The sequence below is a fragment of the Haliaeetus leucocephalus genome, unplaced genomic scaffold, assembly GCF_000737465.1.
Source record: "Haliaeetus leucocephalus isolate CR32 unplaced genomic scaffold, Haliaeetus_leucocephalus-4.0 Scaffold61, whole genome shotgun sequence".
In the NCBI taxonomy this organism is placed as follows: domain Eukaryota; kingdom Metazoa; phylum Chordata; class Aves; order Accipitriformes; family Accipitridae; genus Haliaeetus; species Haliaeetus leucocephalus.
Window position 1 is genome coordinate 1,835,829 of NW_010972497.1, and position 20,640 is coordinate 1,856,468.

General features: G+C 41.4%; 1 protein-coding gene across 1 annotated transcript in view; it reads right to left on the reverse strand.

The window, feature by feature from the left end:
- Nucleotides 1-15,324: 15,324 nt before the first annotated feature.
- Nucleotides 15,325-20,640, reverse strand: part of SPRY2 (sprouty homolog 2 (Drosophila)) — a 6,200-nt gene continuing 884 nt past the window's right edge. Inside the window, exon 2 of the mRNA XM_010578319.1 lies at nucleotides 15,325-17,106. Within this exon, the coding sequence (XP_010576621.1) occupies nucleotides 16,114-17,055 (942 nt within the window). The 5' untranslated portion in view covers nucleotides 17,056-17,106 and the 3' untranslated portion in view covers nucleotides 15,325-16,113. The remainder of the gene's footprint in view (nucleotides 17,107-20,640) is intronic.

The following is a 20,640-nucleotide window of genomic DNA, read 5'->3' on the forward strand; positions in this document are numbered from 1 at the left end:
GATGGTCATGCCAGACTCATGCAAATATCACACACTTGGACAACTCAAATGGCACAAACCATTCAAGTGTGAACAACAGAGTAGAACTCCCAGTGACTGTAATGGAAGCTTAGACAACTCTTTCACATACAGACATACACATTTAATACAGAAGCTTGCCCTGAATTAATTATTTCTAAATTAATACAGAATTTAGAAATAGTCATCATTTTTGCTTTTAAAAAACCCAGAATTTTAAAATGTTGCTTAGAATTGGTTATGGAATTATATGACATATCAAACAGATAGAAGATGTAAAAAAAGATAGGGCTTCCATATCCAAATAATGTACAGATTCAGAGTTAATAAAATAGTTAATAGAATAGTTTCAATACAACATCTTATATATCTGAATGTGGAGAAAAATTTTTATTATAAAAAGAAGTACAGCATCAGATTGATTTTAATCAATCTTAAAAGTATAGATGTCTCCATCTGGGCTAGTCACATACACTCCCTTCTTAATCAATTCAGTTCATCCTAATGTAGATGAATAAAAATTAGATTAAATAGGCCATACAGCTTGTTCCCTACAGGTGCATCTACACTAGTTATTCAGTGCATTGGAGGGGTGGGTTTTGATGCAAATTTGTCATGAATCTATATTTGGAGACTTCTGATTTACACAGCTGGTGTGCTTGAAGCACTTTTGCTCCTGAGGGAGCCAAGAGGGATGTTGTGCCATGGGGTGCCATTCGCAGCACCCCACTTGCAAAACGGATGCAGGGTCATTCAGCAGTTACTCTCCTATATAGGATAGGGATGCGCTCTAAATCAGCAACTGGCACCAAGATCGTTGCCAGTATAGAAGCAATGTGAATATGCAGACCTAGAATCATAACGGGTCACAACAAACCCAGCCCTGTCCTCCACTCTGCTCTGTAACACCTGGTAATGCAGACACATCCTAAGGTTACTCATTTACATACAGTAAAGATCAAGGGAGCCCAAGGGTGGTGAGTATAGAAATAGATGCATAAGCTGTGGACATCTGAAGTGAAATGAATTTCATCCATCCAGGGCTCCATTGTGCCTTGACTTCTTTAAAAAAATACTTTTAATGAAGGCAAGGCAAGGCAATGGAGGGGAGGGGAGGGGAGAGGAGAGGAGAGGAGAGGAGAGGAGAGGAGAGGAGATCCTCAATTTACATTTACATTTACAATTCCTTTATCAAGTACTTAATATTTCAAAAAGGTCTAACTTTAGAAAAAAATCTGCATCTAAAATGTAGAGTTATTTTCTATGGAGGTGTGGGAAGCAAAAATTTGGACTATAACCATTTTAGTTTTGTCAGTTCAGCTAATGATCTAATAGCTCTGAGGACTATGTATTTACTTATTAAAATACTATTGCTAAAGGGGAAGAGTAGGCTTAGAGCCAGTCTTCCAGAAAGGAAGGCACTGAGTGATCAAATCAAAGTCCATCCTGGATCTCAGTGTTCCCTTTACAATACACGTGATTCTGACCTGAACAAAACTAAACCGTGAGAAACCATAATTTTCTCTCCTGCAATGTCTGCACATTAACTTTGTCTCACATCACATTACTACTTGTCTGCCCAAGGAAGCTAACACGTAGCCTTTAAACCACTAGGACTATGCTACAATATTTTCCAATATTGTACTTCTATACTTCAACAATATCACCCCACTAAGCAGGTTTTTATATTAAAACTGCAACCAATAGGATGTGTTTTTCTCCATTCAGCAAAGCTGCAAAGAAGTACTTTACTATTCCTTATTGTCCCTATTGATGTATCAGAGTTTATGTCTTTTCTGGATGTCCCAGGGCTGATCTCCCGGGCATGAATGCTTACTGTCACCTAGCCAACTTGTTAACTTTGCAGAACCATCCATAAACTATAGCTAAATAGATGTGTTCACGTTGGGCTTTCTGAGGGACACCGCTTGCAGTGTCTCACTGACTTAACAGTTTGAAAAGCTGAATTTTAGTGAAAAATCTTCCCTAAGACCACTATAGAGAACTACTTTATCAACATATTTAGAAGAATAATCTTTGCCCACTGTCAGCTATGTCCCTTCACACTGGAAAAAGTCATAAATCCAGTACAACTCTGAGTTGTTTTTTATTACTTCTACACAATTTTTCCAGCAGAATCCAGATGGAGATGGTGGATGAGGATGGACAGCCATCTGAGCCTCGATAGGCTGTAGTAAACTGCTCCTGAGTGACACACAGACAGTCACTTTATTTCCCCTACACCTACTTCAGGAAAACCCAAGACAGTTCAGACTTAGTATGAATTTCTGTGTCTCCAAAATGTCTTAAGAACATAGGGACTTCCTACAGCCTCAGAAAAGTGGTGCATATAGCCCAGGATGCAGTTTCTGATGGTGACAACAGAGATGCTATTTAGGCAAAACATGCAGACATGGCCACTGTCTGCAGTCCATTCACTTCCTACCCCTCCCACATCCACCACTGTTCTACTGGGATGTTAGACAGTGCACCCACACACACACACACTTCATTTTAATTTCTGTTCAAGGATCTATTGTCTGTAAAGCGAATATTTTACAGATACATGCAAGGTGCATGTCTCACTTTTTATCACCAAATTTATAAAAACAAAGGAGGTTAAGCCACCCCAGAAGCAGGTTGCAGTTGGGCTCCTGAAGCTGGTTATCATTATGGGTGTTGATGGGACTGTGTCTAGTTGTGAAAGCTGTTTGTCCCTGGAGATTGCCTTATGCATCTTCTCAACTACTGATTATGGATGTATCTCAGCTTGGCTGCCACTTCTTGAAAGGCTCCTAAAAGGTTCCTAAATAAACCTATCATCAGCAGGTTTTTCCCTTACTGGATGTCCTCCCCTTTCTAGTCTTTGACTAGCAGGGAAATACAGCATATTAGTCTGTTATGTCCTTACAAATGTATAATCCCTAACAAAATTGTTGTTATTGTCCCTATAAATTGGGGGAAGTTGAATCCAGCATTTAACCATGGTTGGGATTCCCTTCTATGCAGGACACTGAGGATCTGAAAGCAGAGATGGTTCTTTCACAATCCCACTAAAAAGTAATAATCAAAAAATGTAATTACCAAAAACATTTACAGTCCTGTGGTAAGGTTACATTGCTTACCAAAAGGATGTGTATGCATCACGTCGTCTAGGATGTGCAGTGACGTGTGCTCCTGCTACTTCTTCCTCTCTGCAGCCAGAGGGGGGTTCTCCTAATCTACTCTCCCTGTCCCTTCCTGCTTCTAGGCCAAAAATCTAAACGGATCCTGCTTGGGCAATGAAGTGGTGAGTAACTGGAAAAACTCCTTGTAGCTGGTCAGGAGGAGAAGACATTCACATTTATAAAAGCAGGTCTCTTGCTTTTTAAGGCACGGATATGAAATGCAAGATGGTTAGTAATATCTTTGAAGGTGTTAACCAGAAGCTCAGGTCTCATCTTCTCTAAGAAAATTGGTTGGAGAATGGAACTTATTTGTTGTGGTTTTTAAACAAACATTTTCTACTTATCAGGATGGTAAAATCACAGTGCTAAGAGTGTGACTGTAGCTTTTAACATGTACTGGTAGAGGTGGTAAACATTTTCTTGGTAGCACGAATGACCAAACCACATGCGCTGAAATTCCAGCAGCTTTGACCACATTAACATTTTACCCATGCTAATGATCATGTGTGAGCAAGCAGCTGGTAAAAAACATACATTTTTTTTCCTTACTAGTGTGGACACAAAGACAACAGCCTTCTTCACCTAAGATAAAATAATTGAGTTAACAGGACTAAACCATCTACTTTGTCTTTCTTTTGGCCTGCTAAGAAAGGGGACAAAATGTGAACTTCTGAGGCATCACAAATATGAAGGAGGAACTAATTTTCCTCCATCAAAGAAATCCACAAATTATTTTTAAATCTTTTTAAAGCTGTGGAAATGTGGTGACAACCTAAAGCAGGGAAGGTTAGTAGCCTCTCTGACTGGAACGGTAAAAGCTCAGTGGTGAACAGCGACCAAAGCCCATCAATTATCTGAAAGCCCTAATATTCTGTGGAAACCAGGCTCTCAGTCAAGGCTTAGGAGCCAGTCATTGTCCTTAAAATGAACTGAGCTTTGGGGACGAGCTAGAAACTCTCCTCACTTTTAAACTGTGTTACATTCTTGTTTTCCATTTTATCTCCTTGTTTTTACCTGTGTTATAGGTCAGGCTTGGTTGCAAAATTATAGACCAAATGCAAGTACTGGGTATTGAGCACTGTTGCTTCATTTTATCTCTAATGCAATTCAAATGTTTTATGGAAAAAAATGAGAAGCTTGTGTATAGGCCAATGGCATTATATACATCTCAGATTCTTATTCTTTTGCAGTATAGTCTGTGGTGGGTGAGTTAGTCTGCCCATCCTTACACTGAATAATAGCTTTCATAACTGCAGATAGAATCGTTCACATCACCTTACTTAACTGAGGAGACTAGTCAAGAGGTTCTGTAATGCATGAGATTCACACAGTGACTCGCAGTAATTAACTGCAGGATTCACATGCTGAAGGCCTGTAGATGGCTTTCCACCACGATTAATCCATTGACTCTTACTAAGCAGAGCTGATACTTCCCCAAATTACGGACCTTTTCTACCTCTGAAACTTGCAGAAAAGGCAGAACTATCCCCAATCAGCCCAGCTCAACAAACAAACAAAACCCACATTGTGCCAAAGTGTAGGCTCCCATATCAGCAGGGCAGTCATAGTGGTTGTGTGGTTGTACAGTCACAGCTTTCCAGAGATGCTGGCTCTCTCACATATCACAGCTACATCAGCCTGCCCAGAAACCTCCTGCCTGACCGCCCAAGGGCCCAGGTTTCTCCATCTCTTTTTTTGGTCTTGGATTTTTCAATATCCCACCATCCCCATCTAGGAGGTATAGGAGCTCCCTTTTGTTTGATGTGAGCTGAACGCCCGGGGGCACTGAAGGGGTTAAGTGGAGGAAATTCTTGTCAACTTCAATAGAGAATCGGGCATTTTAAAGGATTTTCTGTAAGAAGAACCCAGTATGTCTGACATCAGAGCCACAGCACATCACAGTGAAAGAGTAAAATTTTTACTTAAAGGGTTTTTTATACTTTCAGAGTGGAAAATATTCATATTGTGGTTTCGCACTAAAAATAAATTCTTCCATTCACAGCCAGCAACAGGTAGCTGAGGTTAGATCAAACCACTAGCTTACTAATGACTATGAATTGCAGTATCTATAGAAATGACCAGAATTCAAGGCAGCCTCTAAAATAAGCCAGATGAATCATTCTTGAAAAACATTATTCACTGCGTAATAAATAGGCTTAGCATAAATGTCTGCCGCACAAAGCATGCTTTAAGTATTTTTTAAAAATGTAAAACACTGTTGCATATAAATTGAAATGATCAGTTTTCTTCCTTTTCCAGGGGTTCTGCTTTTTTCATAACAAGTCTGGGAACACTCAAGTGATCCCAGGATCCTAAAGTTAAGTGACTGAATTGAAAGCATTCCTTTTGCCCGAGCATCTTGAACGTAATAAATAATAGTTCTTAAAGTATTATAAATAAGGAATCTGAACTGTCTTGAGTTATAGTGAAAGCTATTGTTCAACAAAGATGCAGTAAGAAACAAAAGCTGATAAAATCTTTAGATTCTTATTCTACTGTGCAACACATTTTTTTTTGGTAGTAAGTTACTAGGTCAGACGATCTGTTAGTGCAAATCACCCGAACATCACTACCATTAGCAGAGCCAACTTGGGAATCTGGGCCCCAGTTAATTTATTAAAAAACAAAACCCCAAAATCACAAAAACCCCACAGTGACAGCAACCACCGTCCTGCAATGCTGTTACATAATTTTCTACAGGGGTATATTTTCATTTCATATCCCATGTTATCTCATTAAGGCAAGGGGGTTAGCTATGCCTACAGGTCTGGCAGACCCTAAGAGACCTGAAGGAGACTAAGACCATTAGGAAAGAAAGACCAAAACAAATAAACAATGGAAAAAAATCACCACCAACAACAAAAAATACCCAGCCCACCAAGGAAGCAAACACCAAACCAGCAAAAACCTTTCACTTCAGCATGGGGTTTTTTTGGTCTCTAGTGTTTCCTTGCCCCAGTAAGCCTTATTGCACGTCTCCAAAATAGGTAGCAAGGATGGCAGGATTTTACTGCCGTGCATGCTGTAGCCTGCCTTCACCAGAAAAAAAACCCAAAACCCCAACAAAGAAACACGGTTGAAAAACAATACCTTTCATGCCATCAACATGAGATATCTAAATCACATGTGGAGAATTCAGGTTTAAGTCACTAAATTTAGAAATGAATGCTCTTTGTGTCTACTTAGTGTCCGTACTACTGTCGGACTGAATCTTTCAGTAAAGCCAAACCAACAGTAAAGCCAACAGTCATTATTTCATGGCCATCGCTGCTCATGGGCATTGCTGCTACAGCCCTCATGTATCTAGATAGGATATTTTTTTCTTTTTCCTCTTGAAAACCAGGATATAACTTACTTATAAGCCACCCATTTTATTTGTAGCACAGTTGCAGCCATAGACGGAAATTGGTAAACCAGTTGTGCCTATCCAAAACCGGTTAATCTACAGGGTTCTTCAGCTTTACTGCATACATTAAAAATTTTCAACATTTAGAAAGCTCCTATACTTTTAAAGGATATTTAAAAGTTTTGGCATCTTCAAGATATGCACATACTTGGTTTATATAACCACATCACATCTGTGCACTCATCCTCCCTTTTACCACTCACCCTCTGATGATGTCTTCTCCCAAAGTAGTTCATAAATTGTAAGGGGCTGGGAATCTGCCTTTTTGTGCGTTTGCGTAGGAGCTTATATCAGTGCTGTTCGGGGATTGACAAAGCCTTTGAAGGTTGCCATATTATGTATGATTAGCAATAAGAAAACTACCATCTTCATCACTCGTTTCTCACTGAAAGTACAGAGTGAAAAAAAGCTGTTCTGTTAACTGGACTAGCATACCACGCCTGGGAGACTTCAGCATACAAAGCAAAGAGGACAGGGTAGATGCGCTCCACTGCAGATGTACTCTCTCAGGGGTTGGGGCAAGGAGTACCTTTCATGGTCTCATTTGAAAATGAGGGGAGAATGTTACAGCAGAAGCTGATACTCTGAAAGAAGAATATTAATAACAGTGAAACATGGTAATAGGAAGTAGTTTCTTTCCTTCCATTCCTCATTTCCCCTGAAGAAGGATTGTTGTGCGCATTATATATACAGGAGATGTGCAATACAGGAATATAACTAACTGTAAAAAGATTTTGCCTATCTTAATGGGCATCTTAGGTCAAAGCAACGCTAGTGCGCATAGACATTTCTGTCTGTGAGTAGCTCACTGTAGTTTACTTTAAGCATGCTTTCACTCATTTAACTTCAGGTAGTGCTTATAGCTGATTTAATAATACTGTTACAAAACACTGTGCAGATACTCTCACTATGAACGAGCCTATGCCAATTAACCAGATTGTCAGCTAAACCAAACTAATACTCTCCCTAGACTTTTTTGCAATGGCTGAGCTAAACTGAATTCAGACTGCTGCAGCTTCAGTATACAAGAAAGGTTTGTAACAGTAAGCTGAAATAAAGGGAGAAGAGTCTACACACAACATTGTATCAGCAGTAGTCTGTCAGTAAAAAGCCTACAGGAATCTGCAGCACCGTTAATGGAATTAACCCCCCAAACGGAATCCCTCAGCAAAATCTTAAAGAATAGTGCCTAAAGGAAGCAACTGCACATATACTACAGCAGCGGTAGGAATAAATTATCTTGGTTGTAGAGTAAGTTAAGTAGGATCAGAATGAAGGTTAAAAATCCTAAAGTAAGGTAGCCATTCCTTGATTCAGAAGTGTGTCTCATGCAATTATAAACTTTTTTTATTCCCCTAGGCAGCTGGGATTTTCCCAGGATACCCATTCAAGTGTATGTTCAATCAGTACATATTCAGGAATTCACCTCTTGTCTATACAATGTTTCAAGGAGGTCAAGGAGAATTTTGTCATTGCCTCCAGTGAGGCCAGGCATTTCACCCACCAATCTTGCAGTTGAAGTGAGGTCTTTGGATAAAAACTATGTGAAATGTAAACAGCACAAATCCTGGCCACATTTAAAAAAACGAACAGGATGTCCCTCCATCTAATATTTTGCTTAGCTTAATTTATCAACTTTAAAAAAAGAAAAAAAATAGTTGATTTCTTTCTCATTTTTCTAAAACAGAGATTTTAAGGGGTGAATTATGACAGTCCTTTTCTCTCCAGCCACATCCCTCAGACTGCATGTATATAGAAATGTATTTTGCATACACTTAAAATACTTTGGTGAGATCCATTCTCTCAGATGCCAAGCTCAAATGCAATACTTTACACACCAGTTTTTCTCTATGAAAGCCTGCAAAATCACTCAGCAATCCCAAGGTTCCATAAGCCACCCACTCTATAAACTAGGGGCTAAGGGAGCACGGGGCTGAAAGGAAAAAAGAGAGAGCACTTTCCATATCTTGTGGAAAGATGAGGTTATAGTGATTATCATGGGAAGAAATGATTTTTTGTGACTGTTTTCAAGATGTATGTAACTTCTGAAAGTAAGACATACCATCTTAATTTTTAAAAATTAAGTAAGTGCAGTGACATATGAAAGCTTGCTCATTAATGAATGATAAATACAGGAAAAAGTCTGTTTTTATGACTTGTCAGTAGATACTGAAGGAATTACTTTGTAAAAAGAAAAAATACCATTCCCCAAATCAAACAAAAAAATACAGATTTGGGTTTGATACAAAATATCGATATATAATTTTAGGTAGCTACTCTACATTGGAGCAAGAGCCCCTATCACCTAAGCTTTGTTACATTGCCAACTGCCTTATTCCTTTGACAAAAACTGAAATATGTTGCTTCTGTGCAATTAAGTACCACTTGGGGATTAGACTGTCATTGTAACTCATGAGGATGTCTGTGTGAGTGAATTTCCCTTGAGATGAGATTTGTGGGAGAGACCTCCTTCCTCCTGGACTGCAAATAAACGTGCCCCAGAACATTCCTGGGCCCACGTTCCAGCTGGCCCTGAAAGGACAGTGTCCATGCTGGGCAACTCCGTTCACCTCTAAAAGAGGGGAGCTGCTGGCAAGATGACTTTTGGGAATGGCCCTGGAACATTTTAGCTCCTGAAATGTGCTGGGGAATAGCTTGGGAGAGTAATTTTTGGCACATGCTTAACTCACACCAGGGAAAGTCTTAATGCTTCGCTAGCGTGGGCAGTTGCAATCTATTGTCCAGGAACATTTCCACCTACTGTCTGATTTACTAGTACCAAGGCGGCCAGGGACTCTGTCGCGCACTTTCAGACTCAGTACTGTGATCGTACGTATGCAGGAGAGAACAGTTCAGGCATAGTCCTGATGTAAAGTTCACTTTTTATACCATTACCCCACCTCCCATACATATTTCAGAGTAACTTACGTAGTCTTTTTCTTCCACTTGAGATGAAGGGCTCTGAGGAATGCCTTCCTCCCCAAGAACAGTACTGAGAGTAGTAGGCAGTGTGCAGTTAGCCTTCACATGTAGCTGCAATATCATGGGATCCTCATGCACTGGTTTTAAATTGTGAACACAGTGTTTCTCCAACATAAAAAAAGTCACTGGGGGATAAAAACATATACATGATAAACAACCGCATAATCTCCATCTGCAGAGCAGCAGAGGTAGAAGACAATAAACCTACTGCTAAAAGGTACGTTGCATTCAATGAGTTCTGCAAGAAGGCATTGACCCTCCTGCTTTGCTTTACTACCCAATGCAGCTGCAGTTAGGTAAGTTCCCAAAGTGCATTCTTGGTCCCTTAACTGCTCTGCTTACATACTTATAGTGCCAAATACATCACGAAAAAAATCATAAAACTAACACTCCATTAAATTACCACTCTGTCTACTATAATTAAACAAAATGCATGAACAAAATGACCCAAAGCAAACAAAACAATTTTGAAATTTTCTCCTCTTTGCAATAGTTTATGCAAGAGAAATGAGAGGCAAGAATAACTTTCTTCACTTTGTGCATTTGACAGCATTTGTGGTACACCAACTTTTACATGTGTCTTATATGATAACAAGGAATAACATCAATGCTAAAAACAAATCAGTAACTGATAAAAACTGCACTACAGTGGAAGCTGACAAAGGTCTGAATTGATTTTTAGACCTAAAGTGGAACTGTCTGTCTCAAAGTAACAGTTTTAAGTATAACCAGTTAGTGCCTTTTACTTACAGTGCAACTAATTTTGAATCATGGATTGCTATAGCCCTGATGTTTGACTTCATTTCTGAAGATGACAGTATTAAGTTTGAATGGTCATTTAGAAGTTTTCCATTCTGGTGTGTTTTTTTCAGACACACTGAAAGATCATCAAGATATTCTTTTATCAGTAATTATATTGATGACCACATGATTTATGATTGGTTCATATACACTGCTTCATGATCAAAATCAATTCAGGGTGAAAAAAAAAAAATCACACCCCCCCCACTTTGTTCAAGGTGCTCTCTATGTCAGTAAGTTGGTGATTCATCTGATACATACACCCTTGTGTACTGGCTCAGACTCTCCAAGTTAAACTTCTGCCTGCAACATCTGATTTGCATCAAGTGCTTTCTCTTGTAACATATCTCAGGTGCACTGAGTGGTTTTGTAATTATACAGCAGGCTTTCACGAAAGCAGAGCTACTCTGATTATACAGTTTCTTACATTTTTAAAACAGATTATCTCCCTTGGCAAGATTGTTTTAAAATGTAACTTAAACTCCTAAGTATTAAAATATCCATAAATAATCCTATATAATAGTAGGCTACATTCTCAAAGCTTCTGATTATTGGTAACTTCTACTGAAATGGTAACCGACATTTTAGTCTAAAAGTTTGAACATTTTAGCCATAAGCTTCTCTAATCAGCATGCAGGATTTGAGTCAGAGAAAAAAAAAAAAACCCAGCCAAAAAAAACCCCAAAAAACCCTTTGCTACAGCACAGGCAAAGAGAAACTTCAGATGTATAGTACAAAGTCTGTTGCCTTTTCCCAAGGTTGAAAATGTCAAACTTCCACCCTGTTTCAAGCTACTCGTGCTCAATCCCTGGGACAGAGGAACAGCAGATTATACTTTTATAGTAGTAAGACCTCTGTCTCTGTCATCTGAAACACAGTGTCAACAGGTTAAAACAAAGGGGAACTCTTTAAAGACACATAAAGCCTTCTCGAGTAATAAAAATCACACTAAAGAAATGAAAATGAGATGTTTTCTGGAACTGTGGATTTCAGTGTCACATGAATGGAAAAACATTTTATATCTCTCTAAAATGCAGGATAAGTACAGCAAGGTAATAATTTTTTCCACCTTGTCTTAAACTTTCAGAGACAGAGAATACTAATGAGAAAAGCGTGTTTCGTCCTCCTCTTTCACCTTTTGTGCTAGTAAGTGGCAGTAAACCTTTATGTATGATGGCTAGAAAAGGTCAAGGGGAAGGACAGGGACCAGAAAGAAGAAATATAAAAATAAATAAATAAGACTACCACATCGGGGGGGGGGGGGGTCTCCTCAGACTGAAACAGACAGTATTTTTGAAAGAAAAAGTACTATATATATGTACAGTTTCCGTGTCAAATGGTCCTGATTTCAATGAGACATCAATTTTTATTTCTAAATTTCCAGTTTAAAATCAGATTGTGTAAACAGGAACAAAACTGAGTATTTTCATTGCTAAGCATTTGGTGTGCGTTGTCACAATGTAGTCTTACCTGCAACCCCAACCTGTAATTGATTTATTTAAGATGAGCCAATACATTGCTGACATTTTCAGTGAGAAATCTATCCAACACTATTCATACAGACATTACTCAATCAAGCATGCTCTTATATTCAGCCAGTTTCTTTCTGGGTCTCTGCTCCAGTGACTGATTGAGAAATTAGTCTCAGCAAGTGAAATCATTATTACTCGCTGTACCTGCACTCATCTAGGAACATCTGAGATGAGACAGACTGTTCAAATCCGCCTTCCCCAACAGTTAATTCCTAAAAATAATTGAATGTTCTACTGCAGTACAGAAACACGTTCTATTCTCTCCCTGCCATTTAAGAATAAGTCTTAAGATTTCACTCAACACAAAAATGAATTATTTGATATTTTGCCAAAAGTGAAAAAGACAATACAGGTAATACTGTACATTAAAAAAAAAGGGCAAGTTATGCATGGTGCGTAAGTGATCGGTACTTTGCTACTGTCAAGTCACTTCCACCTCATACATCCTGAGTTTTGTAAGAAAATATAAAAAAGCTATTGTGTTAATCATCACCACTTAACTACTGCACCTCCTTATTTGGAGAATTTTGGCTTTTGAAGACTGATTTGGTAACTCACTTGAATAGGTAAATACTCACCTGAATATGATCTCAAATCTTTTAAGGACACGTTTTATTTCCATCTAAAGTACTATACCTTTTTATTCTCCACTTGAATCCAAGTTTCTTTTTCTTTTTTTTTTTTACTGCTAAGATCACTACCTCAAAAAAGAAGTTATAATCAAGCCTCAAACCATTAAAGAGCAAAACAAAAAATTTTCTTGATATTAATAGAGACATTTCTAAGTTACTGTACGAGCAAATTTGATGTATTTATTTGTAACTCACATCATATGGAAAAATAATATGAAAAAAGCTATTTGTTTCCATTGTCGCTGTAGTCAACCGTCAGTCCAATCCTGCAGGTCTCGCAACTTTAGGCAAACCTTACAGTGACATCAGAATTTATAGGAGGTTAACAGATCAAAACACTAAAGCAACAACACAACAAATGGAGCAATAATAAGGGTTTTTCCCTCCCTCATGGCTTAGTAGCTGTCTAAAATCAAAGACCTATATGGTGTATATCTGGCATGACTTTCATGGTTATCCTCAAAACCTGTGTATGGAAAATTTTCCTCTCTTGGACCTCCACTTTCCTATCTCAAAGGACAAAGTAGGCATGCTTTAATAACATTATCTCAATCCACTTGAAAAGCCCTCTTAATTCTTACTAAAACAATCTAATCTGCTTGAGGCAAGATTTTGGTTTTATTTAGAATAGTAAACCTTATCTAATTAAGTGTAATATTAGGATGTTAACTAACATGCACAAGCCAACTGTTAAGAGTCCACTGCACGCACACGCTAACTCATACGAACGGAAGCCCAGCCCAAAGCACCATAGTTAGCCCAAGAGGCAGTGCCTAACGCCATCCTCCCGTACGTCCTCACGCCCAAGCGTCACACGTGCAACCCAATTCACTGGTAGTGGGCTTACCTGGGGGATCCACTATTTATCCTCATTAAGAACCAAGTGGAAGGTGACAACCAGTGTTTAATGTTAAGACTGCCTTCAAATTTCACTGTCAACAAGAACATGGTTTTCCTTTTCCCTTCGAACCTATCTAGGTAGTCAGAGCATTTGCTGTCGTGCCACACAAAACACACCCACAATTTTAGTATTGGACTTCATCTAGTAGCACTTAAGAGTTGCACCCTCCTTGATGGCTACACTGCTCAGCCATACTGCAGTTTTCCAGTTTCACCTTCAGCTTTCCTTAGAGGTATCTTCTTTGACTGAAACACAAATGACTGAAAAGGCAGGGCTCGCCTTCAGTGTTGTCAAGTTCATCAATACAGTGAAAAGACTGGATTTAATGTCTACTGAAACTAGTGGAGTTTTGGGTTTCCAAAATACAGCATAAAGGTCAAAGATTCCCCCTATTTGATTATTCCCATGTTTGTTCTCAATCAGCAAGACTAACCCAGGACAGTTTAGGCATAAACACCTAATCTAATTCAAGAATCACATTCAGTGAATGGAAACACATGATGGTTACCAACTCCTTCAAGAACAAAACTTCTAAAAAAAAATAATAGAAATCTCTGTTTATCAGCAGCCCAGTACAATCCTATGCATATGCCCCAACACTCAGTCACAATATACTGATGCACCTTAAATATAGACAAATTACTCATGTAACAAAAGCCACCTTCTTCCTGGCAAATTCCACTCAGAAGGCTAAATATATACTGCTTGTCTTTGTATACCAAAGTATCCAGCCAGCTGGTGCAGAGAGGAAAGAAAACCAGCTTACATTTTTCACCAGAGAGGTAAAGAAAAAAAAAAAGGAAAGAGAACAAGGCCCATGTATCAGCTATTTTTGTTTTGCAAACTAGTCAAGACTTGCACTTTTTAATTTCACTTGATGATTGATAACCAATACACACAAACACACAGTGCAAGATTTTTCAGTACTGCAGACCTACGTAAAATAGCCTAAACACCAGATCACAGATGAAAATTAAGGAGCAAAAAGATGTAACGTTTACTCAGTGCTCTGGTTTTCAACTTTTAGTGAGTTCCTAATTTATTAGTTATAACTTGTTTTTGTTGGAGAGGGTTCAGACAAGGCTGTGAGATTTTTCTAAGCGTCAGCTTAAAAATACTTACAACTATTTCTTAAATGCCAGCTTAAGAAACGTATAAATAAAATTCAACATTAAGACCTCTAAACTTGGAGAGACATGCTCAGAACAGGAAATGATAGTTTGTTAATAAAGAAAGGTAAATCATTCTCTAGGCTTCCGGTGGGAAACTTGGCAGCGAAAGGATTTTGACCTCAGTGGAAGGTAACTGCCACAAATGACAAATCAAGCAACTTTCTTCTTGCAAGTGAGGCAAATGTTTGACATAAGGCTGGACTGCATTCAGATCTATCATTCCCTGTGGCATATTCTTCTACTTTTAACAAATAATCCTGCAAACTTTTTGCACTGACCGTATTAATTTTTTTTCCTCTCCCTCCCTGTCTCTCTCTCTCCGAGTAAAGCCATGCAAGCCTAACATTTTTTGTGAATGATTACTTATTTCCTATTTGAAGCACAAAAGCTCATCACTTATAGAATAGGTCAAGCTTTCAGTGCCTATTAGTCCTAGTCTGGAATGAATTAATGCATTTTCCTATGTTCATTTTCCTTTTCTGTTGTAAAACAGAAGTCAGTATATGGGACATTTGTGCAAAGGAAGGAAGCAAAAATCCTGCATTATTTTCAGCTGAAGTAGTAAACAACAACAAAAAAATACACTTAAAAATTCTGTTTGTGTTTTCATATTAGACTCACTGTGACTGTATCACTGTGAAGTTTGCAATTAGAAGTACCAGTTTTCCCAACTCGGAACAATAAATGGGGGGAAAAAATGACAAGCAGCCCAGTTTAATTTCAAACGTTAATATATTTTCTATTTTATAGTGAACATATGCATCGTTCACCCCTTATTTGCAGCAACTATGACGTCCTCATAAAAAGGGGTGACATTTGTAAGATGCCTCTTAAAATAAATATTTCTTTTTATAAAATAATAAAACTTCAAATAAATATTCTTTACACTAAACAATATGTTGAAAAAATTAGAAAATAAAGGCTGAATTTTACTGTAACTGTACAATATACATGAAGTCCAAAGGGAAATCAGAGTCTTGTAATAGAAGGTTTCCGTAAGACAAAATACAATCTAAAAACATACTGATTGATTCACATTCTTCCGAATGTACAACATATTAGTATAATATTTTGTGACTGTGCCATGTCTTATGACACCACTTATTTTTCACAGTTGAAAATATTATTGTATATACAAAAATATAGCACATTATCTCTGGCAGAAAACAATGAAAAAAAGGAGTCGTTTGCTAATTTACAAATTTTGCAAGTACTATTCACAAACAATAGAGTTGCCTAGGAGTGTCTGTGTTGCTTTAGCTTATGCAATATGTGGGTCACAATGTACTGCATCCCATTTTTTTTCTTTTTTCTGTATGCCACTAGCTGGATTCTAACTAACGTATCAGTTAAGATGGCACACGCAGAGAAAAGCATTTCACTGCAAACAGCAAAGTATATCCCCAACCCTTCTAGTACAGTGCTGGGACCATAGCTGCTTAGTTGGTTGCATAAGTACGCTAAAATAAACCTTGTTACTTTAGTACTTCTGGCTAGCGATGCTATGTTGGCTTTTCAAAGTTCCTGGGGGGGACGCTGGGAACTTTGCAGCAAACGGTGTTGGATCGTTTACAGCGGCACCCGGGCCGATTCACCCGGTCGTAACAGCCCTGGCACAACTTAAGGCAACCCTTGGCTGGCAGGTAACACCACAAGCAAGGCAGAAAGAGGGACACCACACCCATGGCGGACCACCTCGTGCAGCAATGCGACTGACTGCAGGAGCAGGGGTTGTCAGCACAGTTGTCCTCGTCATCGTTAGAGCAGTGATAGAAGAGGCCCTTCACGCAGCAAACGCAAGTCCCGTAATCGACCACGTTCTGGGCCGAGCAAAGACACTGCTTGTCACAGATCCAACACGATGGGAGGGTCCTCGGATAAGTGCACTCCTTACACTTACACTTTCCACAGTCCTCACACCTGTAGCTGTGCGCTCCCAAGTCTTCTTTGCTCAGCGGCTTCAGCTCACTTGACTTGAGCTCAGACTTGGGCTGCATTCGGACTATCCCGTCGGCAACCGGCCCCGACGATGATCCTAGAAGTCTCTGCTCGGACGAATTACTGCTCGTACTTGTCCTTGTACTGCTCCGCGAACCTGTGCTGACCGTGCTGATGGATCGGGACAGAGGCGCCCGAGGAGAGGCGTGCGTTTGCGTGTGCTGAATCCGGCTGAAATGACGATGCTCGGGCAAGCCGTGGGGCCTTTCATTTTTGGGTTGGGTCGCTAGCCGAGGAGCCGACTTGACCCCCGGCCGCGGAGCCACCGTAGGTCCCTCCGTGTACTCATTCGTGTTTCGGATGGCTCTGATCTGGTCCAGCGACAAGACGTGAACCTGCTGCATCAGGACATCCCGCAGGTCGGGCTCCCCGTGCGGTCTCCCACTGTCACGCCGAGCCTGTAGCAAGGCCTGCGACCCGCTGCCGTGCTGAGCTCTCGTCTCCATCAGTGCCTGGAAGCGTGCTCACCCCGGCAGGCTTAGAACACATCTGAAATCCTGGAGCAACAAAGAGAGGATTCACTATTGCAACACATCTCATGCTCTCTCCGGCAGCCTGTCAAGCCTGCAGGATCCCACAGCACCGCACACAATCTAGTAATGCATCAGCCATTAAAAAAAGGAGGCACATCTGGGGCGGAGTGTGGGCGCCGGTCAGCTGAATGCACTTCCCTTGGCCTGTCCTGCCTACTCCTGTGGAGACCGTAAAGGGAGTCTGTTCTAGGTCCACACATCTTAACGTGCGGCTCTAGAAAGTCTAGGTATTGCGCCTGCTAACTAAGGCTTCCCAGGCCATCTTCTGGTTAGACCATGGCCTCTGAAGTCATTGCATTTCAGCCACTTGAAGTGACTCTTCTTTTCACATCAGGCTACTGAAAAACTTACACTAAAAAAAAAAGGGAAAAAAAAAAAAAAAAAAGCCTGCAAGTATTTAGCAAGTGTAACGTGACCTGCTGATGACAGACATATAATTCTCCAATTTTGTTTAAAACTGGATAATATTTTGGTAGGCTAGTCTCTTTACACATTAAACTTTACATGATGTAAATAGGAAATTTTAGTTTAATACCAATGGTCCCAAGAAAAACACTAAATAGCAATAAAATGTTTGAGGTTAGACATTAAATGAGTTAGTGCTACCAAAAACTTCAACAGCACAAGTAAAAATATCTCTCTCCAGTATTTTAGTGTGTGTCATACTTGTGTACACCACTGTGATTGTTATTTTAAGGCTCAATACTACAAAAGCAATGCTACCACAGTTTTATTTTTTTAAAACGTGTAAAAAATTCCATAGACTACATTTCAAATTGTAAATATTACCAAGAGTGGCTTGTGGGACAGAGGCATGCATAATATAACCAAACAATGCCAGCATCCAAATAGTCTACTTGATTGCAAATATTACTTTAAAGGATCATTAACTACAGAGTAGAAACACAGACTTAAGAATTTAAATGGAAACCCAGTAAAAGACCCAGAAGATGAGAACTTGTAAATAACTAACTTCCACACTCAGATATGCAAATGTTTCAAGTACTGCCCTCTAAATTAGTTACTATTTGTTTTGCCTTTATCATATCTTAGAGTCGTTCCAAAATCCAATTACCTATACAAAAATCCAGAACAATATTTTACAATTAAAACCCAAGCAGGAACCAAGCTTCTTACAAGGACCACACAATGTCTTCAATTATACCTAGAAAGAGCACCATAGTGTTACTCTGTACACATCAGTTACCAGCAATAATACTATACTTGCAGTATAATAAAATATAGCCAAACAGTTCAACAATGAATATCTCAAGACACTGTCTTTATTCTAACAGCAGTGGAAAACATTTAACCTTTTAACTCCTGCCTCCCCCCTCCCAAGTGCTTTTTCTTTAAAAAAAAAAAAAGTAGCCACCTATTTAAAACATTGCCAAATCCTGGTTTTGGACACAGAGCGTATGTCATGCTGTCCCCCCCACCAAAAAAAAAAAAAAAAAAAAAAAAGCCTTGCAAACTTATCTTGAAGCATTGCTTATGTTTTCTTCAAATTAAAGCCTTTGCCATATAAAAAGTTGCAACCACCAGCCTAAGTAGACATTTCCTCCTCTGAAGCTATCTGGCGATAAAGAGGAATAGAAAATAAAAAGCTTTCCCCATCCCTGAGAGGCACTAGCAGCCCTGTCTGCCCTCCAGGTCCAGATTTTAAGCAGACTCAGCCAGCCGAGAAGCTCCGCGAATCCACCCCTGCCCCTCCAGGAATGACAACCCAGTGCAAAAGCAGAGCTGACCCCGACCTGCAGGCGCTTGAGACGACCCCGGTCCCGGTGGCGGAGCCCCCTCAGACGCCAAGGTGGGCGCCGGAGGAGCAGCCCCCGCGCTTCGCCCCCTTCCCCGTCAGAGGCTGCATCCCGGAGCGGGGCGGGGGGGACGGGACGGGACGCGGACGCGGACACGCGGCAGGTGGGAGGCGGCCGCCCCTCGCCCGCAGGAGCCGCCGGCAGCCCCGCAAGTGCAGACAACCTGGAGATAACCGGGAGACATCCTCTGGGCCGGGAGGTGGGAGGGGGCTGCTGCAGCCGCCTTATCAGGAAAGTCAAACCCATGTTTCCTTTTAACTCTTCCCCCCCGCCCTCCCCCGAGAGATGCTGGAGAAGCCGTCCCCTCCCGGGGACTGCAAGGCGCCCTGCAGACGGTTTGAGACGACACCTCCGGGACAGTCGGGCAAAAGGCAGATTACACCACCACCCGCCCCCCACCTCGCCAAAAGCACCCGCTCGGCTCCACAAAGCCAGCCGCTGGGAAAAGCTCCTCGCCTTTTACGCGTGTTCTGCGAACCGCCCGAACGCCAGCCCGCCCCCCGCCGCCCCAGCCCGGAGGGACCCCGGAGGCATTTTCAGCGGGACGCCGGTCCCCCGCCGGACCCGCTAACAGGACGAGCCGCACACCCCCGGCGCCTGTATTTGCAAACGTACGTTTGCCGGAGAATTCTGCCGGGAAAGCACGTCTCGCCCTCCTCTGGGCTAGCGCTTCTCCCCTTGCCGCGCACCGAGAGCGGAGAAGCAGCATTTGCCTTTTTGTGTGTCCGCGCGTGCGATAACGCGATTCCCCGCTTCCAAAAGCCAAAGTCCGCTCTCGCCGAGCTCAAGTGCCATGATCGCTAACTTCTCCTAGCTGGGATTGGCAAAAGGGCGAGCGAGGGGGCCGGGTTTCGCGTTCGGCACGTTTGGGGAAGTTTAAAACGCAAGGGGCTTCTCGCGTGCTGTGGAAAAACCCCGTGTCTCGCTGGCTGGGAGAAGGCGAGCCTGAGGGGGAGAAGTCCTCTGCCCGTGAATTTCTGTTTTGTGTCCGGAGCCTGTGCAAGGCACCCCCGCCCCCATCCCCACCGCACACACACCAACCACCTCCTCTGCTTTCAAAGTGCTTTGAAACCCCCATTAAGGGCCGAGTGTGTGATCAGACTATGGATTAGGGCAAAAGGGACTTTATCATCGGGGTGGGGCAAACTGACACACAAATAGCTTGCTGGAAACACCAGCAGCTTTTTTTTTTTGGGGGGGGGGGGTGTTGCAAAGTAAACCCACCAAAGGAAGAAAAAAAAAGTAAAAGCAAAAATTAAGGCTCTCCTTCCCCTCCACACATGCCCTCTGCATAGAAGAACCCGGGGAAGGACTTTCCTCGTCTTAGGGTCCGAGTTAATTCCATCCCACGAGAAATATCTATGTGTGTACACACACACACCCGCACGCACGCACACACACATATCTGTACCAGACGTGCACTCACTTCCGAATCGCACGGCTCTCCCGACGCCACCACAGACGGGCGTAAATCACGCACTGGAAGGCGGGTTGCTCGCTCTCCCCCCCAGGCCGGGGGGCCAAACAGCCCCGGCGCTCGCCAGCCCCGCAGCGCCCTCCCCTCACCTCCCCCCGGGGCTTGTCGGAAACCCACGCGTGCCCGCCGAGGCAGGAGCGCGCAGGACCGCCCGTGCCCGGCTCCCCGCAGCAGGGAGAACACGCCGAAGTCGTGTGTGTCGTG